The 27705-nt window shown below is 51.8% G+C and overlaps 2 protein-coding genes across 2 annotated transcripts in view; one reads left to right on the top strand and one right to left on the bottom strand.

Moving 5' to 3' along the window:
- Nucleotides 1-27705, top strand: part of Psca (prostate stem cell antigen) — a 1185392-nt gene that overhangs the window by 230976 nt on the left and 926711 nt on the right. The window lies entirely within an intron of this gene.
- Nucleotides 25219-26417, bottom strand: Gpr20 (G protein-coupled receptor 20). Its single transcript, XM_051202689.1, has one exon. It carries the CDS (start codon nt 26400-26402, stop codon nt 25326-25328), a length of 1077 nt encoding a protein of 358 aa, XP_051058646.1. The 5' UTR covers nt 26403-26417; the 3' UTR covers nt 25219-25325.

Below are 27705 nucleotides of genomic sequence, written 5' to 3'. Positions count from 1 at the left end.
TGATCCTCACGCCTCTCTCTACCTGGGTGCTAGGATTGCCACTGGACATCATTATGACTGCCTAGTCATTAACAACTTCCTAATAATCATGTTTGTTTAAAAAAAAGAAAGAAAAGAAATGGGCGCTAGAACCCCAGCACTTAGGGAGCTGAGGCAGGAGGATTGACGTGAGTTGAAGGTGTCCTCGTCTGTCTGGGTATGTTTCTATGATAAATACCATGGCTTACCAAAGCAAACCTGTAGAGGAAAGGATTTGTCTCATCCTTGCAGGTGGCAATCGATCAACAAGGGAAGTCAGGGCAGGGGTCAAGGCAGGTGCTCAAAGCAGGGACCAGAAGAGCACTGCCCTTCAGAGATGGCCCAGGTGACACACGCAGGCAGGATCCACAGGAGAGACTTGCATAAGAGGTGAAGACTGAGTCTGGCTGCTCTGTTTCTGGTGGGCACATATGAAGTAGCAGAGTCCCATGGTGTCAGCCCAAGTGGCTATCCTCCCCACCCTGCTAGATCTGTTCTTGTTTTAAATTTATTAATGTTTCACATCGTGTGTGTGTATGGTGTGTGTTTGTGGTGTTTGTGAAATATGTGTGTGTGTGTATAGTGTGTAGTGTGTGATGTGTGGTGCATGTGATGTGTATGTGTGTGTGGTGTGTATGTATGTGTATGGTGTGTGTATGTGTGTGGTGTGTGTGTATGTGTGTAGTGTGTGTGGTATGTGTGTGTGTGTTTGTGGTAAGTGTACATGGCATGTGTGTGTGTGTGTGGTGTGTGTGATGTGTGTGTGTGGTGTGGTGTGTGTGTGTGTGTGTGTGTGTGGTATGTGCGTGTTTGGATACATCCATGCATTTGGAGGCCACAGGACAGCTTTGGGAGTTGTTTCTCTCTTTCTACTGTGTGAGATCTGGAACTCAGGTTGTGAGACTTGGAGCCATGTGCCTTAGACCAAATCCCAGCCCCCAATCTAGACTAATGGGCTTCCTGTCCCATCTGGAGGGTGACCTGAGGCCTGACCCTGGAGGCCCTGGCGGATTAGCCGGAAGGAAGGCCTCCCTAACACACTTCACTTTGCTGCAGGAGTCTGCTAGGGGTTTCCCCAGGGACTCCCTGGGGAAACACTTCACACTCTGGTGGGCCGCTAGCCAGCACAGCCCCCAGCAGCTGCAGGAGGCCAGAGCCTCTGGGGCATGGAGGACCAGAGCCCTGTGTCCAGGTTCCTGCAGGTACACTCCGAACATCTGGGCTTGGGCAATGCCAGGGCACTTCTCAACATAGCAGAATTCTCAAAGAACATGCACACACAGGCCAGCTCCCTGTTTCTCATCCGAGTTCTGCAGCATAGAAGGGTGGTCTGGGTGGGGACTTTCACTCCCCAAGTTCTAAACTCCACCCCTGTAAAATAAGGTCCTAGATGCTTCCCTTGTGGACCTGTGTGCACACGGGCCAGGACAGAGTTTGGCCTCTGGGCATGTGCTTGTTCTCAGTGGAGCTTCATTCTGCTCTTAGGGCACAAACCCAGCCCAGCTCTGGGAGTGAACTCACTGAGTACTTTGTTCATTTCCCTTCAGAGTGAGTGCCCAGGATCTTCCAACTTGCTCACATTGCCTGGCCCAGGGATGATGCCTCTCTCCTTCCGTTTTCTGTCATACTATTTTGTTGGCTACTCCCATGAGCCAGACCCTGAGCTAAACACTGGAGTACATCTGGGATTGAGAAGCCAGTTTTGCCCTCTTGAGGCTGATGGTCTAAAGACAGGCTTCGGCAGACCGTCTTCAGTCACATGTGTCTGTGACTGCTGAAATGTTAAATGTGGGGATGTGGACGGGATCCCAAAGAGTAGGGGAGATGATATCCTGTGGCCAGGCTCTGCTTTGGGGCAGTTGTAGGAGGATCCATGAGTGCAGGCTTCCCCGGGCAGGCGAAGATTTAGGCTTCTCAGTGAAGTACCTGGGAACTGGAGAAAAGGAACAGAATAACTAAGACCTAGAGACAACTGGAGACCTGGAAGGTGGAGGTGCAGCAGAGATGATTATGTGGTAGGAACCGCCTGCCGCCTTTGGCAGGTTGGGAGTGTGCTGTGTGGAGGTGAACTCAGGTGCCATTCCTTACTGCGTGTATTAGGGTCTCCTTGTACAATGAACCCAGCGTACCTGGGTTGTGTTCCTGTTCTCCCTGCCGTCCCTCTTCCCCTGATTGCTTCAGACCTAATTCTAGAAAGGGCCAAGAAGGCTCCAATGTAGGTCACACCTGACCACCCACCCATTCCTTCAGTGTCTGCTGATCCAGGAATATGCATGTCTTGTCTTAGTTACTTTTCTACTGCTGTGTTAAGACTCAATGACCACAGCAGCTTATAAAAGAAAGGGCTTATTTAGGGCTTACAGTTTAAGAGGGTTAGAGTCCATGACAGTCACGGCAGGGAGCAGGCAGGCTTGGTACTGGAACAGTAGAGGAGAGCATATATCCTGATCCACAAGCATGAGGCAGAGGGTTAACTGGGAATGGTGTGGGCTTTTGGAACCTCAAATCCCACCCTTAGTGATACACCTTCTCCTGTAAGGACACGCCCCCTAATCCTTCCCAAATAGCTCTACCATAAAACATATAAGCTATGGGGATCATTCCCATTCAAGCTATCACAGTGGCTTTGAGTCTGCAAGGGAGACTGGGTGTGGGGCCTATGGGGATAGCTGTAGAATCCACTGGCAGCCTCGCACAGGGGAAGACCTGTGTCTCCCTCAGCTGGGGATGGACAAGCGCCCAGTCTGGCTACCTGCTGAGACTTCCTCAAAGCCGGATTGGCTCCACAAGTCCCGTCCCGGGTTAGGCATGATGCACTGTGGGGAAATAAGGACAGTTAGGGAAGCAGGGAGGGAGTAGAAGTGGGTCTGCTTTTCAGGGTGTCTGTGGGGCATAGTGAGGTGACATCTGAGGATGCTCACAGCTGATTGTAGGGCCCTGCATGGACCCCTGAGGCGCCTTGAGCCAGCCTGAAGCTGTCGGCAGGAACTCTCTGCCCCAAGGCTTTTGTTGGTACTCTTCCTGTTTGGGTGACACACACCCCGTGACAACACACACCTCGTAGGGAGGAGCTAAGCCTAAAAATTCCTGTAATTTTCCACCGTGCTGTAAGCCTGTTCTTGCCCCTCAATAAACGGCATTCGGCATTTGGCGTTCCGACATTACCATTGAACGAATGGCCCGCTGTCTTGTCTTTATTTCAATCTCTAGGCCTTCGCCCGATTCGTGGAAGAGATGGTAGCGCGGGCGCTACAGCTGATGTCTGAGTACAAACATAGGAACTGTCAGGATGGGGTTTGCTGGGCCAGATGTGGGCAGACATGATTGTGTGTGTGTGTGTGTGTGTGTGTGTGTGTGTGTGTGTGGCAGTGTGGGCATGGGCATGCATGTGTGTAGCCCTAGATCATAAGGTATTTCTCCTGCCTCAGCTTCCTGAGTGGAATAATGTGCTGTTCCTCCTATGAACTGACAGTCAGTGGCAGATCTCTCCTGGGGGCTGGAAGGGGGTCATAATCCATTCCCTTAGCCAGCTTCCACCTGATCTTTACTAATGACCACTGAAGACCAAAATGGAACCTCCCTTGCTGTAGCACACTGATTGTCACCCCGGGGTTTTCCATTGTCGAGCCCATGCCTATGGCCAGCAGTGGACACCGGGGCTGTCCAAGTGCTTTGGTTTTTTTGCTATCTAGTTACGTAGGAAGCAAATCCTCTCAGCAGCCCAGTTATAGACAAGGAAGTAAGATCAGATCACCAGTCTCCAAGTGTATGTGAGGATAGGGAATGCCCTGAGCTATGTGGAGGCAGCCAGCCCAGGTGACAGGCTGAGCAGGACAGCAAGACACAGAAGTAAAGCCGGGAGGCACAGGACTTGAAACTCTGATCTTCCCTGAGCAGCTTACTTCCTGATCCACGCCTCTCTTACCAACCGGGACACTAGAGGCAATTTAAAGATGTGTTGTGCTAGCAAGAAGCCTCTGTTGCTGCCTCTCCCTGAGTTTGGAGCCGTCTGTCTAGGGGTCAAGATGGAGACAGAGGTATGGGCTACTGAGTCAGGAGTGATGAGCTTTCAGGTCCCTCTCTCATCCATTACTGTACATGTATGATCCTGGTTATCTGGGCCCCCAAGAATCTGGAGATAGTGGGGTCAGAGTTGGGAAGAAGCCACCCCAGGACATGCAACCATCATGATAGTGAAAAAAAAAAAAAAATACACTAAGCCTCATGGAGGCAGCAACTGCTGAAATGCATGATGGTTGAGCAGTCAGTGAGTGAAGAGGTATTACCTGGTGAGTGTCGTGTCCCAACCAGAAGGTACACAGAGCTCAGGGCCTGTCATCCCTCCCTGCTCTCCCTGTGGAGGAAGGAAGACACAGGAGAGGATGGAAAGCCTCTGGTAGGGGAGGGGCAGGGTCCAGGCTCAGAGGATGGAAGCTGGTAGGGAGGGAAAGCATGGTGGGTGGGGCCAGAACCCGGGCATGGTGCCTCAGGTACACAGGCCTGTTTGTCAGTCTTGGAGACTGACTGTGTTGGCTCTGCAAAGATGAGATGTGACAGCATTTGGGAATGGGAGAAAGGATACCATTCTGAGGCCCTGACCCTCTGGAACTCACTGAGAGGACTAGTAGGGAGCTGGTGAGAAAAGGGGATGGGGAGCCAGGCCCTGACCTTGCACTCAAGGACAGGAGGAAAGTAGGCCAAGGAGCAAGGAGAGGAAGGCCAGGGGAAAATCTGTGCTGGTGTGAGTGGGTCTGGAGACCACCCAGGCAGTGTTCCCAGAGACTGGGAGAACCTACTCTTCCTTACGAGGCAGCTCAAGGTTAGGGACATCTACCCTAGTACCTTCTAGACAAAAAAAAAAAAAAAAAAAAAAAGGCAGAGACCAGAAGAGTCAAGGAAACTTGTAATGTAAAGCAGAGTTCAGAGAGAGGACTGTGTAACTTGAAGGCAAGACAAGCAAACTGGGGAAAAAGCAAAGAGCTGGTGGGCTGGAGTGTCTACCAAGGCTTTCATCCAGGTAGGTGTGAAAGCTGCCTTCTAGCCAGGATGATGAGAACCTTGGGCACAAAAACTGAGCTCCACCTCTGCTGGCCAAAAAGATGGAAAATGGCTAACTTCATTCTGGTTAACCACTTAGCTAAAATCTGTTCTGTGTGGTCCCCAAGCTCGGGATGGTGCTTGAGACAGACTGGAGACAGCTGACTGAATTTCTGAGTTTACTTTTAGCTTTTGTTAGCTTTAGCTCAGAAGGGCCCAGCTAAAGACATTTATGGCCCTCAGTTTACCCTTTAGCGCCAGTTTAGGGCTCTGTTCTGTCTGCTTTTTTAAAACAGGTTCCTTTGTATCCGTGGAAATACAACACCCGCCCCAGGAGTGCCCATGCCCAGGGTAGGCCTGGCTGCAGTGAGTGCGTGTACAGAACACAAGACTATACAGAAACGGGGAACGGGGGCTCACAATTAGCTTACTGTGTTTATTCCTGGCTTGCTGCCCTCCTGGACCTGGGCTCTAAGCCCTCTATATGCTGATGTGCTAGTCTCCAAGGGACCGTAGGGCTCAGCCATCACCACAATCAGGTACAAAGGAAACTCCATTCCCCAGATCCCAAAAGGCAGAAGGGACAAATGGCTATCTGTGGTGACTGTTAGCATACCAAAGCACATACTGCCCTCAGGCTCTCTCAGTACCTGTTAAACTTTTCAAAGTCCCTGCTAGTCTCCTAGCCCTTCCCAACTCCTCCTCTAGCTCATAGGCTCTCCTCCCCCCCAGCTACTCATTCTCCTTGTAACCCTGCTATTTTGGCTCCTCACTCTCTGTGTGTGTGATGGTCATGTCATCAGCTTATGTGTCATCAGCATGACTGTCCTTTCTATCTGGTTGATACTATGATCACCCTTAATCTAAACACCCCAGGCTTCAGGGAGAGTGTTAGGGCCAGGCTGGTTCTCTATGCCACCTCTCCCTTAGGCTGGGGACCCTTTCATATAGTGAGTGTCTATGAGAAGGGTGTAAGAACCAGACCTGGGCACACGGGTAGCTCTTGCATACCATCCTCTACCTGCCTTTGTCAGACTCTGTCTGGAACACAAGTCAGGCCCACGTGAACCGGAACTTCTGCGGCGCCCTGTGAACTCTCTCTGATCTGCAGGCTTCCTGAAGGGATTCATGGAAGGCATGGTCAGGGTAGGAGTTGGACCAAGAGGTCACAGAGATGGAACCCTGGCTCAGAGGCTGCTTGCCGCTGGAACTCCTATGCACTATGGGACCATGGGTGAAGTCAGGGTTCAGCCTGTGACCAGGATGCAATGCAAAGACTGGCCAGGTTCAGGGCTCAGTCTATAACCAGAGTGAAAGCTCAGAGTGCATGAGGACCAACTCTTAGATTGTGAGAACAGCAGTGAGTAAACATGCAGACATGACTGCTCCTGGGTATGGTTGGTGTTTGTTTTGTTTTTTGAGACAGGGTTTCCTCCTTGTGTAACCCTGGCTGTCATGGAACTAGCTCTGTAGACAGGGTTGGCCTGGAACTCACAGCGATTCACCTGCCTCTGCTTTCCGAGTATTGGGGTTAAAGATGTGCGTTACCACCACCCGGCTGAGAAAGTTTTTGTTTGTTTGTCTGTTTGTTTTGTATTTTGTTTTTAATTGTAGAAAGAGGCAGAGAACAGCCAGAAGCATCTGCAAGAGTCAAGACTGAATATGGCCAGCAGAATAAACCAAGTCAGTAGAAGAGAGGACAAAGGAAGGTAACCAAGAGAGAGCCAAGGGCAGAGAAGAGAGCCAGGAGAGCTCCAGGCTGAAATACCTGAGTTATGTAGGAATCAAGCTGGGAAAGGGAAGCTAAGCCCAGTCCCTGGGGTGGAGAGGTTTAGGGTAGGGGCAGAGTGAAGAGTGCTGGGAGGAGCCACAGGTACTGAGGGAAGACTTGTTCCAAGTTTCTTTGGAACCTGATAGGGGTCCAGGGTGTTACTAGGACAAGATCCTAGGCATGTGAATAGGATTAAGGTTCAGGGTGTGACCAGCAGAACCAAGGCTTAGTGTGACAAGGATCAGTACTCAGTGAGATCAGGATACAGGCTCAGTGAGACAAGGAAGGATCAAGACTCAGGTCACAGGTATACATACATTTTATATATATATATGCCAGGTTCTCATGGTCATTTCTGGGCCAGGAGACCTGCGTTTGCAAACAGGGGGAGATGGCCCTTGGTCATGATGTGAGCTTGGAAGCCCCGTGGAACATCCAGAAGTTCACAGAGGGCCAGAGTTCTGATGCCTGGGATCCCTTTGGCATCTCCACAGCCACCGTTTCCCCAACCAGTATCTCTTCTCAGGGATCCTGTGTGGATGAACGAGGCACACCCAGACCTCATGACCCTGTCTGCCTTCCTCCCTCCCACCACCCATGCTGCTGATGGCCACAGTAGGTCAGCAAGCCTTCCCATAGTCACTCTGTGGGGCTGGACCAGGTGTAGGAGAACAAGGGGGACATATATAAGGAAGGCACCCTCAGGAATGAGGAGCGTGAATGGTTGTGATGACCACCCAGCAGGGACCTGGTATGATGGACAGGGTCCACAGCAGGGACATTAAGAACAGGGACCACAGCAGGGCAGGGTTCTGGGGAGGCCCTGACTTAGATGCCACCACTGCAGACAAGGTGGCCAACTACTGAGATGAGAAATATGTTTATAAGAAATCCACACCGCAGCTGGGTAGCAAGTACAAAGGCGTGGTGTTAACTTGAGAGGGAGGATTAGGGACCTAAGCAATAGCCATGCAGCCTCCAGCCCTCTTAGGCTGAATCTAGAGAAGAAACCCAGCTCACTGTAAGGCATCCACACTTGGGACCGGGTAGTGGTGGTGCATGCCTTTAATACCAGCACTTGGGAGGCAGAAGCAGGTGAATCTCTCTGAGTTCGAGGCCAGCCTGGTCTTCAGAGCGAGTTCCAGGACATGCTCCAAAGCTACACAGAGAAACTGTTTCGAAAAAGAAAGAAAGAAAAACAAACAAACAAACAAAAACACACAAAACACATTTTGTATCTAGCTCAGCAACTTTGGCTGCTGGGAAATTCAACCTGGGCATCTGGGCACATTCAGCTTCCCCACTGTGGGCTTCCCAGACCTCCCTAGTGACAGTACTGGGGTGGTTCTATTTTTTAAAGGAGGCTGTTGTTTATGCTCAGACTAGTTACCTCCAGATGAAGCATCCCACCAGCTCCTTTGCTGGGCTGAGCTGTTTACATTCTCACGTGTAGGGCCCCCAGCCCTTCCCAGCAGGCTTGCCTGGGCAGGGCGGAGAGAGCAGAAATTAGAGATAAAGAGCACCCTGGAAGCCACAAACAATGGCCAGGTGTGTAATTAACATTTCAGTGCTGATGCTATCAGCCTCCGTGCAGACTCTCCCTCTCCTAGTCTGCCTTAGTCATACCCCCATTGACAGGAGACATCCCTGCCTTCTCTGGTCTGTGCCCACCTCTTCTTCTGACCAAAGTTAAGGAGCATTTTTTTTGGTTTTGTTTTTCCAGACAAGGTTTCTCTGGGAAGCTTTCTATACCAGGCTAGCCTCGAACTCACAGATATCCGCCTGTCTCTGCCTCCTGAGTGCTGGGATTAAAGGCGTGCGCCACAATGTCCAGCTTCGTTTAAGAGCAGTTAATTAAAAAAAAAAAAAATTAAAATGTTTGCTGAACTGGATACTATGGCTCACACCTATAATCTTGAATATTACTGAGCATTTGAAGCCAGTCTAAATGCAAGGGCAACCTGGGCTAGAGAGTGAATGAGTTCCTGGTTCCACCCCAGGTTACAGAAAAATGAAAGAGAGAGAGAAATAAAAGGAGGGCATGATTGTTCCTAAGGACTTAAGGTTTATCATTGTAGATAAAAGGGAGAAAATAAGCAAAGGTAGAGACATCTGGGAGAGTCCAGAGTAAACATGGCCAAACAGAGTCATGGGTGCAGGGTGGGTGGAGAAAGGGAGGCATGGGGAGAGAGAGGGGGGCAGAGAGCAAGAGAGGAGCCGCCAATCAAGAGAGACTGGCCAAGATGCCAAAAGGTAAACGGGCTGGCATAGCCAAAATGTCTGGACTACACAGGGAAGACCAGCTGGTGGAAGAGGAGGCCAGTCCCTCCCTGGGCTGGAGAAATTTAGGATCGGGAGGCAGGGTATGTCAGCCTAGAGTACCCTGCAACAGGTAGGGACTGAGGGATGCTGGGAGAACCTGGCATCATCCTCACCCTTGATATGTTGATAGACACCTCAGTCATTTGTCCCAGGTTTGAGGTCTGAGACCTAATACAGAACTGAGACCCTGTCTCAACAAGGTAAAAGCAACCAACCAAACAAACAAACAAATCTTTTCAGCTTTCATTCTGCAAAATGTCTCAGGGACAGAGGGACGCGCAAGCTGAATGAGGGAGCCGGCTGTGGTGGATGGTGGATGGTGTCCAGCCTAGGAGAATCATAACCCTTCCATCCATCTGTCTCTGCCTCACCCTTGAGGCCTGTGCTGAGGCCAGGAATCCTTTATTCCTTGGTTTTACAGAGGACACTGATGACAGATGTGGCTACAAGGAAGTGTGGGGTTACAGACTGGCTGCCTCTGTCCAAATCCTAAATGGAGGGTCAAGCCCAGCTCTGAGCCCTCTGGTTCCTTGCTGTGGATACCCAGGACCTTTCACCCACAAGGCCCATGAGGAGGGAGAGGAAGGGGTCAAGGGGTCTTGGGCTGGGAGGAGTTGTGCTCTATCACGCTCCTTTTCGGGCTTTCCCTGCCTCAAATGGTCTGTTTGGTCAAGCATGATGGCTCAGTGGGTAGTTGCGTTTTACAAGTTTAGTCTGCAGGGACCACGAGGTAGAAGGAACGAACTGATTTTTGTAAGTTGTCCCCTGACCTCTATCTGTGTATCCTGGTATATACACAGCCCTACACAGGCATGCATATACACAAATACACAGGATGAATAAATGGAATGTTATTTAAAAGAGACCGAAACTGCGTGTTTGGAGCTGGTGGCACAGGGTAGGGGAAAGCTGCAATGGCTTTACTCTCCCTAGGGTGCTCTGGATGAGGGATCTTCTGTTCTTGGGGTCCCTTGGCCCAGAAGTCTACACTGAAACCTCCCCACAGGCTCTCTGTGGAGTGGGTAGGTAGAGGGCAGCCTGGACACCAGTGTGCAGCTGGACCTGTCTGCCAGGAAGCACCCTCCAGAGATCATCTACATTCCAGCCCTTTTAGCAACAGAGCCTTTCCTCTCTCCCAGCCTCGGTTTCCACACCTACAGTGACTAAGCCAGGCATCTCTGTCTCCTTGTGACGTTCAAACAAGATCACAGACTGCTCAGTCCTGGGGACCCCAATTCTACAGAAAGAGTGCCAACGTGGGGACCCCCAGACTTGGCACCGATAATTGGGGCTGGGAAGAACACTGAGGACTTGTGACCCTGTCCTGGCTGGGTTGGGTACAGGCCCGTTTTCGGGATGGGGGGGGGGGTGGCCAGGGCTGGCAACCATCGACAGAGAGAAGCTCATGTTCTCAAGTGAGTCATCAGGGACAGGAACATTAATTCACTTAAGTGGCTGGCTTTGCTCCTCAGGGACAAACTTTCAAGAGTTGGCAACTCGGGGTTTGATGGGAGCCAGACCCGTACCTAGTGTTGGACTCTGGAGAAGTTATGTTTCGTGAGTCACCCTCAGGGAGTGCCAGTCTGATGAGGGAGCAGGGGAGACTGACCCAGGGGTCTCCAAGGGTCTTCACTGGCCCTCTGTGATGACTTGGTGGGGAAACCAGATTGGGCAGAGAAATAGGCTCTGTGTGTAGAAGGGAAGCCCCTCCGGGAGTTGAACGCATGTGTCTGGATCAGTGCCTACAGGGTGGGCTCAGCCCTGCTCGGAGTGGGAATGGGTGAGAGAGGGTGACCACCAGGTGGCTCTAGAAGCCTGCCTCTTCCTTGCCTGTCCACAGCTGCTACTCTACGGAACTGAACGAGAGTGTGTTTGTTCTCTGCTTATGATTTCAGACTATTCCCCTGCTAGCTCTGAACAATGTGAGGTGCCCAAGACAGGCTTGGGAGCTCCTAGGTGAGTTGTGGAGCAGCTGTCCTTCCACTCAGGCTGGTGGGCAGGGTCAGGTGCCAATACCCTCTAACATGTAGGGAACCTAGAACAGGCTGCCTGGAAGATTGGGGAGTCAATTCACTCCCCAGGCTTCTAGAAGGAAGCAGCCCTACCTGTACCTTGGCTTTGATTGTGACCTCCGGAGTGGTAAGAGGATCTCTGAGTCTGTCAATCTTGGTGACAGTTGAGGAAAATACGAAGGCATTTCTGGGGCCAGTGGCCAGCTGACACCCGGGCTGTCACCGTCCAGCTGCTGTGGGCTCGCTAGAGAGAGCGCAGCCAGTTCTAGAGCAGGGACCCTAAATCTAGAAAAGGGAACAATTAAGAGAACAAGGCTAGTCATGTCTCTAGGCATAGTCCACTGGCTGGGCTGGCACAGGACACTTTGTGGCACCTAGACTCACACACACACAGTTGTAGAGGTTGGGGTGGTAGAATTGTCACACATGTGCTGGGTGGGGGTGGCTGGTGGAATTGGTCCATGTCTAACACGACTTTAGGTGTCATTGGAGGAGTCAGGGTAGGCAGTCGGTGGCTAACTTCCCTTCCCTTCTCTTCCCTTCCCTTCCATCCCTACTCTACCCTACTCAATCCTTCCCTTTTTCTCTTCTCCCTCCCTCCCCCTCCCTTCCTTCCTCCTTCCTTTTTTGTTTGCTTGTTCCAGAGGAACTCAAGTGGCTCAGGCTGGCCTCAAACTCACCATGGAGCCTCTGATAACCTTGAACTTCCTATCCTCCTATCTTTACCCCTTAATTGCATGTGCCAAAGTTAAACCCAGGGCTTTGAGCATGTTAGTTAAACACTCTACCAAGTGACTGCTATCCTCAGCCTCCAGGTCTTTGTTTTGTCGAGATAGGTGCCTGATATATGTTCCAGGATAGCCTGGAACTCATTCTGTCTGTCACCTAGGCTGGGCTCAAATTAGCAGCTATCTTCTGGGTCAGCCTCCTGAGTTCTGGGATTACAGGTGCTTGCCGCTTGTTTTCAGAGCACTCTCCTCGAGAGGATGCATGTCCCCCCACACTTAGCTTGACTCTTGCAGGATTACTGGGCTGGGCCAGGAGCATCCTGAGTTCTCCACAAACAGAAACAGCACCCTTGGTCTGTCCTCACACCCTGTCAGGGAGTTGTTCCTGCTTGCTACCAATAAGGCTACTTTGTAAGAGCTTTGCATTCATAGCACAGAGTTGTGCAAGCCTCATCATTTTTCCACTTAGCCAGATGTTTCCTGTTCTTTTTTTTCTTAAAAAAATTATGCATTTATTCATTTATTTACTTATTTTATTCATTCATTTATTTATATGTGTGGGGCTGTTTTGCCCGTATGTATATCTGTGCACCTCTTGTGTGCCTAGTGCTCTCACAGGCCAGAGGAAGGCGTTGGGTCCTCTCCCCAACTGAAGTTACAGATGGTTGTGAACCACCAGGTAGGTGCTAGGATCAGAACCTGGTTCCTCTGTAAGAAGCCAGTGCTCTTAACAGTTGAACCATGTCTCAAGTCTCATCCATAGTACTCCCTTTCTGTGGCTAAGTGATAGCCATTGTAGAATGGCTATCTGATTACCCTTGTTTCTGCCTTCAGACTGGGCAGTGGTCAGGGATGGGCATTGATCAGGGCAACTCTTTACGGAGGCCCTGGGCTTGGGGCTGGGGTCATGGCTACATCCTTATACCCCTCCCCTTCTAGGCCCTCATCCCCTCAGTCTACCCAAGGAGACCAGCTTCCTGAGATTGACCTGGGCTGGAAGGAGGCAGGCCTCCTGGAGGAGGTGGAAATCCTGGGATTTCCACGAGCTGGTGTCTGGAAAGAGATGCTGAAGGAGACACTGTAGGTTGGACAGCAGATGACCAGACTGGATGTGGCTCAGGCTGCTGTACTGGCTGGGTGATGGGAACGGGCCAGTCAGGACTGCTGTTCCTCTAGGCATCTTTGAACATTCCTGCATCCAGGGAGACTGGGAGGGCGGGTGGGGCTCACAGGATTAGATGGAATGTGTTTTTTTTGTGCTGGCTGTTCCTTCCTGATGTGTCTCCCTTCCCACGACAGGCTTCAGCCTCTATCTACTCCCTGGTACCCCATCCTGTTTGGGGCAGCGACATCTGTGGCTCAGGCCAGCCTGGCTGTGAAGTAGGCTGCCTCTGAGCTGTCTTTGGCTGAACTTAGTCCTCTTGGTCTTTGATACTGTGCCTGATCACCCAAGGTGCGTGTGGTCTTTTTCCTTCCCCTAGGCCTACTGCTCCAGGGGCTATTTTCCTTCCCTGCCAGCAATGCTATGTCTCACCACACAGGAGCAGAGCCTATTGTGCATGCCAGCAAGGGCTCCATACCAGTGGCTTGGGGTAGAAGAGAGGTAGTGTGTATGTGTGTGTGTGTGTGGGGGGGGGGGTTGCTTTGCAGAACAGTGAGGGAAGCTGCCCTGGGTGTTTGGGCTTCTCATCCAGAGGTAGGAGCTGCCTTCTCCCTGGGCTGTTCACCTGGGGTTACAGGAAATATAGCGGTTTATGGAAAAGCCAGTCTTCCCCTCCCCAGGTTTTCTTCTACATTTTGATACCTTTGGGTCAATACTCTGGACAGGAAAGTAAGCGGGGAAGGTTGCTGGACAAAAAGGAGGCGCCTCTGCCAGGTACACAATCGGCAGTTTTTCAGCTGATGGTAATGAGGAACACAGCTGTGCTGGGGAAGGTGTTTGGTCCCCACTCACATGTAAAGGAGGCTTTCAAGGCATGCTTGACTACCAAGTTCTAGGCTAGGCCAGCCTGGTGTATATAGGAGTTCTAGGCCAGCCTGGTGTATATAGGAGTTCTAGGCCAGCCTGGTGTATATAGGAGTTCTAGGCCAGCCTGGTGTATATAGAATTCTAGGCCAGCCTGGTGTATATAGGAGTTCTAGGCCAGCCTGGTGTATATAGGAGTTCTAGGCCAGCCTGGTGTATATAGGAGTTCTAGGCCAGCCTGGTGTATATAGGAGTTCTAGGCCAGCCTGGTGTATATAGAATTCTAGGCCAGCCTGGTGTATATAGGAGTTCTAGGCCAGCCTGGTGTATATAGGAGTTCTAGGCCAGCCTGGTGTATATAGGAGTTCTAGGCCAGCCTGGTGTATATAGGGAGTTCTACACAAGTCTGGTGTATATAGGAGTTCTAGGCCAGCCAATATAAAATGAGGCTCTGTTTAAAAACAAAAACAACAACAACAACAACAAAAACCTAAATAACTCTGGGCTGGAGCAAGTGTAGCTCTGGCTGCTCTTTCAGAAGATCTGGGTCCAATTCTCAGTACCTCTATGACAGCTGTCTCTAACTACAGTTCCAGGGGATCTGATGCTCTCTTCTGGCTTCTGTGAATACCAGCAACGCACATGGCACACAAGCACAACACCCATGCACATAAAATAAAATGCAGCTAGCTACTAACTAAGTAACTGACTAAGAACCAACCAACAGGCGTGGACTAGTGACCTGCCCCAGGTTCTCAATCTGGCTTCCCAGAGGAGCCTTGGCCCTCCTAGGGTGGCTGTGGCAGCCCAGCTCTGTCCACTGTGGGAAAGGACAGGCTCTAGACTCACAAATAGTCAAGTGTGGACGAAAATAGCCCCGGCTTTCACAACACACATGGAAAGCTAAATAGGAAGTCTGAGCACAGGCCCAGTTGGTAGCTTCATTGGGAGACAGGTCTTTTCTGTTCTCATTTATAGGCAGCACCTGAAGCTCAGAGGCGGGAGTAACCTGCCTGAGATGATGCTACCAGCTGGTCACCTGTGTGTCCCATGACACAGCTTCCCGTTTTACCTCTGCCTCCGGAATGCTTGTGGCTGGAGATGTCTTCATTAATTTCTCCCATAGAAAAACTTCTACACATCCTGCAAAACCCAACTGAGCCAGGTACAGAAATCCCAGCAGTTGGGAGACCCGAGGCAGGTCTGCTTGAGTGTCTCTCAAGTCTCTGGAGAGCCTTCCTGAGATTTCTGTACAGCAGATGAGGCAGCCTGGCTTCTGTTGGGATCGTACCACACTGGTTTGGGGCTGAGGGGTCTTTGAGAAACGCCTTGTTCATTGCTGCAACCCTCAACCCACGTCAAAGCTGATGGCTGGTGCTCACAAGCGCCTGTAGAATGATGGAGTGACGGGCCGTGCGTAGCAAACTATGCCTTGCTCCCTCCCAGAATTTTTAGCATAGTAACCTGAGGAATGAGGGTCATTGTGACCATTTTAGCAATTAGGAAACAGTGGCTCAGAAAGGCAAAAACCACATGCCAAGAGGTCACATCAGCCAAGGGCTAGACCTTGCCTCCATCCCAATCCTACAGCTATTTTGGGCGTCTTGCAGAGCCCATCTTGAAGCCAAGGCTGGAATTAGTGAGACCCGGGACCTCTACTCCTCCATCTCGCTCCACAGCTTTCATTGTGATGTCCTCAGGTACCCCCCACCCCCACCCCATGCGAAGGATCCTGTAAGAACTTGGTGAGAGGCTGGGGGGTGGGGGGCAGCTGACATCTATAGCTGCCGGGGGCGAAGGGCTTGATACTCAGCTAAAGCCGGAGCCGACCTGCATGGCCGGCTGGCTTGGAAATGAACTGGAACCACACTTCTCCCCTCAGACCACCCCCACCTGTCATTCCCTTTAAAGGCAGGAGGAAAGCACAATGACCCAAACTTCCCACGCAAGGGGCTTGGGTGGGTGTGGCCAGAAGCCACAGTCATGGGTAGGTGGAGGTGCGTGGAAGTCTCTGGAGCTGAAGAAAAGATTTCTGATTCATTTGTGAAGAGTCAAAGCTTGGAGGGGCCGCTGCTCCTTACCTGCCTGGCTTAGGGCAGTTGCCAGCACTCTGTGGTGGGACTTCTGAGGTACTGCTTGTTGACACACCCCCAACCTCAGACCTGTTTCTCCTGCACGCACAGTGGGCTCAGCTGCCAGCCAGGTTCTATGACTCAGCAAAGGCACCTCTGTGGGCTCTCAAATAGCAGATAAGGTGGATGTTGTTTATTTGTTTGTTTGTTTGTTTATTTGTCTCTCTATGTAGTCCAGGATAGCCTGGAGCTTTAAATCTTCTTTTGCCATAGCCTCCAGACTGGTAGATGATGGGCATGTGTCATCAAGTGTGGCTTGTAAATAATTTTTTTTTTGCCTAAGATTCATTTATTTTTGACTTTCCGTGTATGAGTGTTTGCTTGCATGAATGTATATGCACCCACCACCTGTGTGCCTGGTATCCACGGAGGTCAAAAGAAAAAGAGTTCTCAGGAACTGGAGTTACAAATCATATGAGCTGCCATGTGGGTGCTGGGTACTGAACCCAAGTCATCTGCCAGTACTCTTAGCCACTGAAGCATCTCTTCAGCTGTGAATAAAATACTTAGCCTGGTGACCATGGATGATCTTGGGGTGCTCTTTGCTTCCACAAATTGCCCGCAATGGCAGTTTGGCACCAGGAAGGAGGGTGGTAACTGCCCACAGAACCCACCAGCCCATGGCTATCAAGTCAGGAGGCCTGGAGGCATGGCCCAAGGGAGTTGTTTTCCGTCCAGACACCACTACTTCTCAGGTGGCTCCAAGACAAGTTTCTCTCTGCCCCTTCCTCTTTTCCTCCTCATTGTCATATAGAAAAGACATTACTTATTGAGCAGTGGCCAGGAGAGGGTGACTCTGCTGTCTTCTAGCTTTACACTGGGCAGAGTAGGACCCTGCTCCAGGAGGAGGATACAGCACGCACACTGTGGACAACCCTTCAGGCTCTGAGGCTGGAGTAAGCTGGTTCCTGACTGGCTCTAGGATTCATGTGCTTACAGGCAACTGGTTTCTTGACTGACATTGTACACCGTTTACAAGCAGGGATGCCTCTGGGCCTGGAGCATGGTTTACCCGTGAAATGCATCAGAAGAAACTAAGGTCAAGGTTGCAGGCCTGAGCAGCCACAGAGCCTGGCCACGGATGGCTTCCCTAACAGTAGGGCAGGTCTGCTCCCCTCTCCACCCAGGCATTTCATATCTCCGTGCCAGTAGACAGGCTGGCATGGGCATCGGATGAGAGAAACTCAGCCCAGGGCAGAGGTCAAGCTCCAAACTCATCGTCATTGGGTCAGAGAGCCTCTCCCCTGCTCAATCCTGTCTTTACATCCCAGGGCAGCCCCAGCCCTTCATCAAAGTCAAACTGTCCCCTCTGCCTCACGGTCCCCCCCCCCCCCCCCCCCCCGTCTCTATGCTTGTTGTGCTGGCTCCCTTGGTCTTCACGGGGTGGCCTTTAGATGTCCCGCCAAGACCGTCTAGGTGGCTGCCTCCTGCTAGTAGCCCTCTTGGATACACGTTTGGAATACCCTTCTACCTTGGCTGAGCGCAGAGACGAATGCCCATATACATACCCCTCACGAGCACAGATGAGGACATGGCATGGGTGCTCAGGACCCAGGCTGTGTGGGTGAGGCAGTGGTGAGGACGTGTGGGCAGCGGGCTGCCCTCCGTGGGGCCCTTCAAGAGGAAGGCAAGCAATGAGGACGTCCTCTCCAGCCCCAGGGGGAAAAGAAATTGGTGATGGGCCTGCCCTTGTCCTGAACTCGTTCCGGATAGGGGAGGTCCTACCCTGCAGTAGGCCGAGCGCAAGGCCTCTGTCTCCTTGATTTGGTGCTCCTGGTCACTCAGGTGGTGGGAAGCCACGGCAGCCTGGACTTCTGACACCTTGTTCCCAGCCAGCAAGCGCCACCTGGTGGCTCCTGGCCCCATGCACCCTGGTGTAAATGACATCACCAAGGCCGCAGCTAGCCGGGCCTTACTCAATATCTGTTTCAAGTCAGGATGAAAAGGAGCAATCTTGCACACAGCCTGAGACCCAGGAAGTGCTCTTTTTTGTTCATTTTGTTTTGTTTAATTTTAGAGACAGGGTTGTCTGCGTAGCCCTTGCTGTCCTAGAACTCACTCTATAGACCAGGCAGGCTTCCAACTCAGAGACCCACCTGCCTCTGCCTCCGGAGTGCTGGGATTAAGGTGTTTGCCACCACCATTACCACCGGCCGCTGGGCTAGAAGTGCTCTTTTTTCTCTGATCACTTCTGATGGTGTGGGATGAGTGCCAGCTAGGGATTCTATCACTGTGGCCACAGTGGGTGTGTGTGTGTGTAGATGTCCTGTTGAAAGAGACCTCAAATTATATGAGGCATAAGATAGGGGTAGGGACTGGGTGAATGAGGAAAGGAGGGAATGTGCTGAACTTTCCTGGAGATAGACCTGTCCTTGCCGACAGCTCAAATTATTATTATTATTATTAAGTGCTGAACACCCAGGAGTGACACACAGGCTCACACGTATGTGTACACATACACACATAGCCCCTCATACATGCTGACACCCACCTGCATGCACATGCACAGACTCCTACGTGCACATGTACTGTACACACATGATAGACTTACACATGGGCTTACACGCCATGGGACTAGCCATCTCATGGTCCTGCTGCTATATCTTCCCCGCCACGAGGGACTAAACTCTTCTTCAATGGCAGCCTTAAATAAGCCCTTTAGTTGCTTCTTTTAAAACATTTTTATTTGCGGTCTAGAGAGATGGCTCAGAGGTGAAGGGCACTGGCTGCTCTTCCAGAGGTCCCGAGTTCAATTCCTGGCAAACACATGGTGGGCTCACAGCCATCCGTAATGAGATCTGGTGCTCTCTTCTGGCCTGCAGGCATACATGTAAGCACAGAACACTGTATACATGATAAATAAATAAATCATCTTTAAAAATATTTTTATTTATCATTTATTGTATGTGTGTGAGTACGGGGGTGCTCATGACACGTGTGTATGTGGCGGTCAGAGAATGGCTCATGGGATTTGGTTCTCTCCTGTTACCTTGTGGGATCTGGAGATAGAACTCAGGCCCATCAGGCCACCATGCAAGGAATGCCTGTACCCACCGAGTCACCCCTTTAGTTGTTTCTTGTCAGATATTAAGTTATGGCAACAAGTAACTAACAAATAACTAACAAAGAAAATTGGTGCTGGAGGTGGGAGCTGGACCTCAGAGACCTTTCCTATTGATCCAGTGAGAGCACTCAGAAAGATGAGAAGGTGAGCATCTCTGCCTTTTCCTCAGAACCTTCTCTGTCTGTCTGTCTGTCTCTCTCTCTTTGGGGGGTTTCAAGATAGGGTTTCTCTGTGTAGCCCTGGCTGGCCTTGGACTCACAGAGATCCGCCTGCCTCTGCCTCCTGAGTGCTGGGAGGGGTGTGCGCCACCCCTCCAGCTCCTCAGACCTCTTTACATCTGGACCACCCGTGGGGGAAGCGCCACCCACTCTGAGGGTGGGCCTTCCTCCTCAATTAAACCTCTTTGGAAATGGTGTCTCCTAGGTGACTCCATAGCTTTCCCTGTCATCAGTCACATGGCCATCAAATGCACACACACACACACACACACACACACACAAGCACACATATGCAGAGACTTACACATACGTATATACATTCATACACACACATATAGGTTTACACTTGTGCATATGCAGACTCACACATGTACATACATAAACATGTATACATGCACATGCCGACACATATGTGGATTAACATCCATACATACACAGACTCACATGTCACACATTTAGATGTGCATAGAGACTCACACGTGTTATACATATATACTTGCACATATATGCATATCTAGGTACATACAGACTCCCATCCATGTGTATGTACATAAACACAGACTCACACATACACTCTCACATATGTATGTATGTGTGTATGTATATACATACATACATACATACATGCCCGGCTTCATGAATACACACACACATTCAAATACCCAGAAGCATGAGTCTACATATATGTACACCTGCACATACATAGACACTCACTTCTTGGTTTGTCTTCTGAGACAGGATCTTGATATGTTACCTACAGTGGCCTTGAACTTGAGGTAATCCTCCTGCCTGAGGTACACACCCTCACTTCTTCTACCCTTGTAAGGTAGAGTGAGTCTAGTAAAGACCGAAGAAGAATTTCAGGCTCAAGAGAACCGGAGTAGCTGGCAGGGGGGTAGAACACACTGTCTCCTGGCTTGGACCTTTCCCGGATGCCTGTCCTCATGGGGCTGTGACCTCCTGAGCAAGGTTCTGGAGGCTTCCCTGATATAATCCCGCAGCTTTGCTGTACGGAAGATAAGGTTGGACTCCCCATCACAGACAAGAGCTTGGCTTCATGGGTCAGTGAGGTGGGGAGGTTCTCCACATCCTCACACTTTCGGTTTGGATGCCTTTGCTATGCAGGGGTGGGAGGTGGCAGCCCTGGTCCCTGTCCTTCAGAGCTTCAGCAGGTTCTGGTAGCCAGTGCCGGCCCCACTGTGTCTCCTGTGGATTGGTGATCTGTGGCCCGAGTCCATATAAAATGCAAAGACTGCCCCAAACCCACAAGTACTGACATTGCATCAAAGTAATGAGCCCACTATGGCCGAGAGACAGATGGGTCAGTCCAGGGCACATGGTAGGACCTCAGCCCCACCCCTGCTGTGGGTCTGCTGACCTCGCCAGGTTATGACAGATTGGACTTGTACCAAAAGGGTAAGGTCCCCTTTGAATCACAACCCCATCAACTGAAGTCAAGGGCTAAACAGAGGAGGGGACCAGAGCCCGGGACAGAGCTCTTTCCAACCATTTCCCATTTAAGTCTCAGAGGTGGCTTTGATACCAGGTGGTGGGCAGAGAGGGAATCAGGCTTGGTGATCTGGAGGTTCCCCCACATGCTGGGGGCTGGGAGCCAGTGACCTCGAGTTCTTGAGGAAACTGATTGGGAGGCAGAGGCCCCTTCTTTGCCACAAAGCCCTCTTATGAGCAGGCTTATTCACGGTTGCCACAGGCAGATCTGAGTCTGGTCCCAGCTGCCAGTCCCAGGGTACAGGAAGATGTCACAGTGTGGCAATGGGCTCATCTGGAGAATCAGAAGGTCTTAGGGTGGCCGCGGTGGTTAGTGATAGACACAGGGGTGAGAATAAGGGAGGGTACAGCCCGGAGAACTATGCCCTGTCTTGCAGTAGGTAGGTTGGGGAGGAGTGGGCCTCAGGGAGCAAGGCAGAGGAGGGAGGTGGTTGCACAAGTGGGTAGGAGTCTGGCGTGGTCTGAAGGGTCTAGGCGTCTTCTTGGGGCCATGAGGTCCTGCGGACACAGGAGTGGGGAAGATGTGCCTAAGAGTAGTGTGTGTGTGCATGCATGTGCGTGCGTGTGTGTGTGCATGCGTGTGCATACGTGTGTGTGTGTGTGTGTGTGTGTGTTTCTACCTGTCCTGCCTCCATGCTCTGAGGCCGTGTGACCCTTGCTGGCACTCAGGTGCTCCTTCTCTGCCTCCTCAGCCAGGTCCACATTTTCCGTGGTTTCAGTGTATGTGCGTCCAGGCTGGGCCGAGGTCTGTGCAGGGACACACTGGAGGGCACCGCTTTGTTTTTCTAGCCTCACTTTTACCCTCTGAGAACTGGGAGCCCAGCCCAAAGGAAATATGGTAGTAGCTACATTCAGCCAGTTGGCGTCTCCTTCCCTTGTATTTGCACCCCTGCCTCTGGGATCCCCCTAGGAGGTGAGACTGAGGTTCAAGGAGCCATGGCAGGCAGAGCCTGCCACACCAGAAGACGACCTTGAGCTTGTGCACATGGGTGTGGGGGGCCTGGAATTTATGCGAGTAATTCCCTGTTGGCCATCAGCTTGAACCAGACTCGCCCCGCCTCAGGCTTACAGGAAGCCAGGGCAGGCACCCGAGGTGACATTTCCTGCTATTAATGGAGGTTAATCTAAACAGTCCCTAATATTTACCTCTAGACGCCTCCGGCTGCTCATCGGTGCCAGACAGGAAGAATGAACAGTGTACAGCCTGCATCTCTCCCTGCATCCCTGTCTCCTGTGAGCCTCCCTGGGCCCGAGGCCAGACAGGCTGCTTGAGAGACAAAAGCTGGGTACCAAGGAGAATTTTCTCAGGCTAACTTCTGCAGACACTGCCCCCATCAATGCAGTAAGGCTAGGATCTTATCCCTCAGGCCAGAGAGAGAATGGCTTTCTAGGCACTTAATAGGCCCACAGATGGGCCAATGCTCCCCCTGCCTCCAGGTCACACCTTGAGGATCTGGTGAGACACGTGGGCATGTAGGTGCTTGCCTACCTCTTTATTCCCTCCTCAGGTGCGTCACAGGGCACTCTGAGGAGAGGGAGGGGCAACACAGGGCACTATAAGCTGGGTGACCCCACCAGCCCCCATCTGCCAGCTGGGAGCCGAGCTGGGCACAAGGAAAATAAACAGTGTTAATTTAGGGCGAGGACTTCAAGTGAAGGACGCTGTTTACATCAGATATAAATACACATTTCACGTCATTTGAAAGTTTTGAAAATCTGGGGAAGGAAGACACACTGAGCACAGAAACCTCATGGCCTAGGCACCCTAGGCCTGAGCAGAGCCCCTTGGACAAAACCTTAGCTGCCATATCTCTGAAGTGGATTGATAGTCTGACCTCTAGGACCAGGGAGACCAGTACCCTGGACCTCAGGAGGGCAAGATACCCTTGAGAATCCACTTTCCAGCTCCGAGGAGAGGAAAGGGAGTGTGGCATGTGGGGAAACTGGAATTCCAAAGCTCTGAGAGAGAAGTTGTCAGAGTTCTCAGAGGCGGAAGGATGGTCCCAAGTCTGGCTCTTGACCACTCAAAAGGCAGGCAGTCCTCTTGGCTTGAATGGTGACAAGCTCCTGCCTAGGCCTTCAAAATCCTTCACTAAAGGCCCTGCCTGATAGCCCGAGAAGCTTCCAAGGCCCTGAGAAACCCAGGTTGATGGGGTTATTCTAGACTCGGGCATAACTCTGTTCACCCACTTTTGAGACCCCTTTCTTCCAGAAAGGACTGTCCCAGAATAATTGCTACCTTTTTACCACCAAACCTACTTATTCACTCTTTGGTGAATGACAAGAGGGAACCAGGATGGGGGGGGGCGGAGCTTTGATACAGTGTAGGGCAAAGGTAACAGACAGGCTGGGATGGCGTGGATCTTATGTGAGACTGGGAACTATGCTAGAAAAGGTTAGAGTGATGTTCACGCAAGGCTAAAGGGGCTGGTATAGCTCCCTGTCCATCACCAACTCCCAGAGAGGCAGGCTTGGACTCATCTTTAAGTAGGTCATTGCCTGCCTCAGCCCCTGTTTCCATTGCCTGCAACCCCTGCCTCTGTGAATCTCACATCACAGAAGGGTTATAGAGACACAGACTTGGGGCTCTCGAGGTGGTGGTGAACGTGAATAGCCTATGGGAACTTGAAAGATCCCTTGGGATGGAGTCTGGAGTCTCTGGCCCTGTATGCACAGGTGTCTGGGGGAGGTGCCTCTGTATGAGGAACAACAGAAGACTCCAGTGAGGGTCAGAGGCATTGTGGCTAGGAGTGTAAAAGACTGCCATGGCCAGGAGATGGTGACACAAGCCTTTAATCCCAGTACTCAGGAGGCAGAGGCAGGTGGATCTCCGAGTTCAAGGCCAGCCTGGTCTACAGAGTAAGCTCCAGGACAGCCAGGGCTATGCAGAGAAACCCTGACTTGGAAAACAAAACAAAACAAAACAAAACAAAACAAAACAAAACGGTGCCATGATTTTTTCCTCTGCTTCTCAGGTATACAGACAGGAAGTAGGCCTAGGCAGGGCCCTACCCTACTGTCTTTCTTGGTATGTCTTTGATGGTTGGACTTCAGGTCATCCCAGCCAGGAAATGAAGTTGGGTGTCATTCCACCTCAGTGGTCTCATGATGTCCTGATATCTGACTGGGAGTAGTGAGGACAAGACTGGCTTCTGGTTATCCAAGTGCTCGCCCCTCCCCATGATAGCTGCTACTCTTTTGCTCCAAACCTCAGGTCCTTGTCCATTTTTTGTTTTGTTTTTGTGTTATACTGGGAGTTGCATCCAAGGTAACCATGCATGTTGAGTTAGCAATTTAGCACTGAGCCAGGACAGGACTCCTTGATGGCAGGTAGGTCCCTAACTGGCTCTTCTCACACAGGACCCCTCAGCTTGGGTATGGGTACCCTGTCTGGAGTCAGCTAGAAAGTCTGCACTCCAACCCTGCCCCCAACTGCCATTCAGGTCCTTGGTCCCTGGAACATAGGAGACTTCTCAACAAGACCAGTACACAATTTGGACCTAGATCCCACCCCTCACTTGCTTCACAGACTAATGACCCAGAGCCTGCTCCTTCACCACAGACCCCTCCCCCAAACACCTTGATGTCCAGCTTGGAGACAAGGATAAGATGAACATCTCCAAAGGAGCTCTGGCCCCCAGCAGGGCGAGCCTAGGAAGACACAGAGGCCTTGCGTTGGCGGGCCTGAGCTTGAGTTGCTTTTTATCTTTATTCCTAGCGTCTTTATCCACTGGATGGGGCTGGGGCCTTGCAGAGTCTGGGGCAGCAGGCAGTGTATTCGGGACCATTCCTGGGGCAGGGTCTTTGGGAGTCTGGGAGGTAGCCATGGAAGCAGGAGCTGGGATGCTGAAAGCTGTGAGACTGGGTCTTAGCTTTGACCCTACCATTGTCCAGTGGTGGTGTCTGTGTCTTCCCCCTTTTGCGTGGAAGAAAGGGATAAAACTAGAACTAGCTTCTTCTTCTGGGGTTGCAGAGGTTCAGGTGTCAACCGGATATGCAAGTCCTGGCATACAATGGGCAGCGGGCCAATTTGTGTTGCTCTGTTGGCCTGTGGTGTAGTTCGGAGGCCGGTGGCACTCATGGGGTTGTCTTCATTCCCTGTAGATAACAGTCTTGTTACCAAAACATTGACTTTCTGTTCTTGTTTCTCCATCTGCCTGTGGTAGAGGAGACTCTTCTGGTTGTGTTTAACCCTCTCGGGAATCCTCAGAACATTAATCGTTGTGCTTTCTCTGGAGGAGCTTCTTCAGGGAACAAAATAAAAGAGGCTAGGAGCAGCTCCTGGCTGCCTTTCTGAGTGTTCAGAGAACACCACACAGCTGTGGGAAAGGCAAGAATCCAGCATTTACACCCTTACGCCCTATCTAGAGCCCCTGGCAGACATTTCTAATCAATCACAGCACAGTGGTCTCAGTTTGTCAATACAGCACACTGGGCAGCCATAGCCAATGGATCAATAGAAAGTCAACTTGTTGGCCAGGCCCCGGTTGTGTTTGGCTGGTAACCTGTCAGAGGCTTGACCTCTGGCCCTTGCAGAGCAACTGCTACCTATGGTTCAGGCCCATTGGTCAGAGGCTGGGTGAGGGTGTGAGAGCCTGCACTGAGTATTTGATGGGGGCCTGAGTCCTTGGTGCTCTTGTGAGTGCTGACCACATCCATACTGCTGGGCTTGAATTCTTCTCCGTGCTGGTGGAAGAGGCCTCGGACAGTGGCCTGGAAGCCACTGGTGATGAAGCAGTAGACAATGGGGTCCATGCAGCTGTTGAGGCTGCTGAGGGTCACGGCCACGTGGTAAGCCACGAGGCTTGTGTGGTTCGGCACGTTGGGCCATATCGCCACAGCCACCTGGCGGGCATGGAAGGGTGTGAAGCAGACCAGGAAGATGACCAGCACTGTGAGCAGCAGCTGCATGGCCCGCATGCGGCGTTGGCGGCCCTGGCGTAGCAGGCCGGGCCGTGACAGTGCACACATGATGCGGCCTGTGAACACGCTGATGACGAACAGAGGCAGCAGGAACTCCAGAACGGTCAGAGCAAAGACGCTGCAGCACGACCGTCCACCGGCCTTCACACCCAGTACCGACAGGGTCACGATGCCTGCCGCCAGCCACACGAAGATGCACACAGCCTTGGCACAGGCAGGCTGGCGCCAGCGACGAGAACCCTCAGGTTGCACAATGGCCAGGTAGCGGTCCACACAGATGCAGGTGAGGAAGAGGATGGAGCAATGCATGTTGAGGAAGTAGCCCAGGACATGAGGGAAAGCACAGCGTAGGCAGCCGCGGGCACCATAGAAGACAGCGAAGCGTGTGGGCAGGGACAGGCCCACCAGCAGGTCTGTCACCACCAGGTTGATGGTATAGATGACCGAAGGTGTCTTGGCCCGCGTGCGGCAGCAGAAGACATACAATGCTAGTCCATTGAGCACAAGCCCGGCCAGGAAGATGGTGCTGTGCGTGACCATTAGTGCCAGCCACAGGTTGGGGAAGTCTTCGTGCAACTCTTCATCCAGCAGGGCAAACAGGTGGAACAGGGGTGTCTCTGGCACACTTCCATTGGTCCATGCTGCTGCGGTGGCGTTGGGGAGCGCGGCATCCCAGGCTCTCGCGGGGGAAGCAGAGGGCATGGCAGTGGTCAGTGCACTCCTGGAAGCAAGCAGATGAGTTATCCCAGGTGTCTGGCATTCCCCAACCCATGCTTTTGTTTGACCCATCTCTCTCCATTCCGCCCAGACTCTGTGCCGAGTAAGTGCAGCAAGATGCTGAGTTTCCTGAGACCATCCTTGCTGGACAGACAAACACTTGCATGGAGGGCTGTCCTCAGACTCCAGAGAAAAGAACACACAGGGCTGCTGTGTGAGTTCAGGGATAGTGCTTACAAGTCCTATCTGTGCCTCCCTAGGCAAGTCCTTTAGATCCCATGTTTTCTGTTCTACTCCATGCCACTGGAATCCCATCGCCTCTGGGAGCATTGCAGACATAGCTGGTGAATGATGAACCAGTTCGGCTGAGACAAAAAACTAGCTGGCCCAGGCAGGGGACTAGAAGCTGCTTGCCTCTCCCCTGCTCCACACTCACTGTCAAGGCCCCAGTCCCTGGGCCCTGATCTATTCTTACCTCCTCTCAGGCCAACTCCGGATCACCACTCTGGACCGCCCTTGGAGAATGGGTGCTCAATAGGCTATGTGGGTGCTGAGAGCTGGAGCCAGGAGGCAGGTCCCAGCAGAAGCCGCCTAGCTGCCTGGCCTCCGGTGTGAGTCAAATAAACACTGCATTCTGTGCAGGGCGGCGTGGGGCAGGCAGGGGGCTGGGCCAGAGCTACCCACTGTTTATGTTTCTGCCATAGTGTTTAACTCCACTCTGATTTATCCCTTTATTTAAAGAGGAAGGGTTAACAGGATCCCGGCCCCCCTTGCCCCCCCAACTGGCTGGCCCTCCAAATATGGACATTTTTTTGGGGTTTTTCAGGAGAAAGGAGACTCTGGGAAGAGGCAGAGAAGAGGCATATGAAGCATTGTTGGTGCCTGCTACCCCACCCCTCTGCAGGGCATAAGAAAATCCTCTCCAACCATAGGCTGGCTCCCTGCGTCCCCCATGTTAGCTGGCTGCTGTAAACAGCCTGGGTACTGTTCACAACCAGGGCCTGGCCACATGGCCTCAGGCAGCAGGTTCCCTCTGGCCATCCCAGCCTAGAACTAGCCAGTGTCTTGCCTCTCCGCTGATGGGAGGTGGGGATTCAGCCTTGACTCTGATGGGTGTGGTCTCGCAGGGTTGGTGGCCTTCCTGTGGACCTGTCGTTCCAAGGCCCAAGGCAGGGATCAGGAAAGGTACTCTACAGACACAAGGGAGTATGGGGCCAGGACTTGGCACCTCAGGACTCTGGGTTGTACCTTAAGATCAAGGACATAGAAGGTCCCCAAGAAGGAGACG

Source organism: Phodopus roborovskii, unplaced genomic scaffold (genome assembly GCF_943737965.1).
Source record: "Phodopus roborovskii unplaced genomic scaffold, PHOROB, whole genome shotgun sequence".
NCBI classification, from domain to species: Eukaryota; Metazoa; Chordata; class Mammalia; order Rodentia; family Cricetidae; genus Phodopus; species Phodopus roborovskii.
The sequence above is the reverse complement of the archived record's forward strand: the minus strand, read 5'-3'. Positions and strand labels throughout refer to the sequence as shown.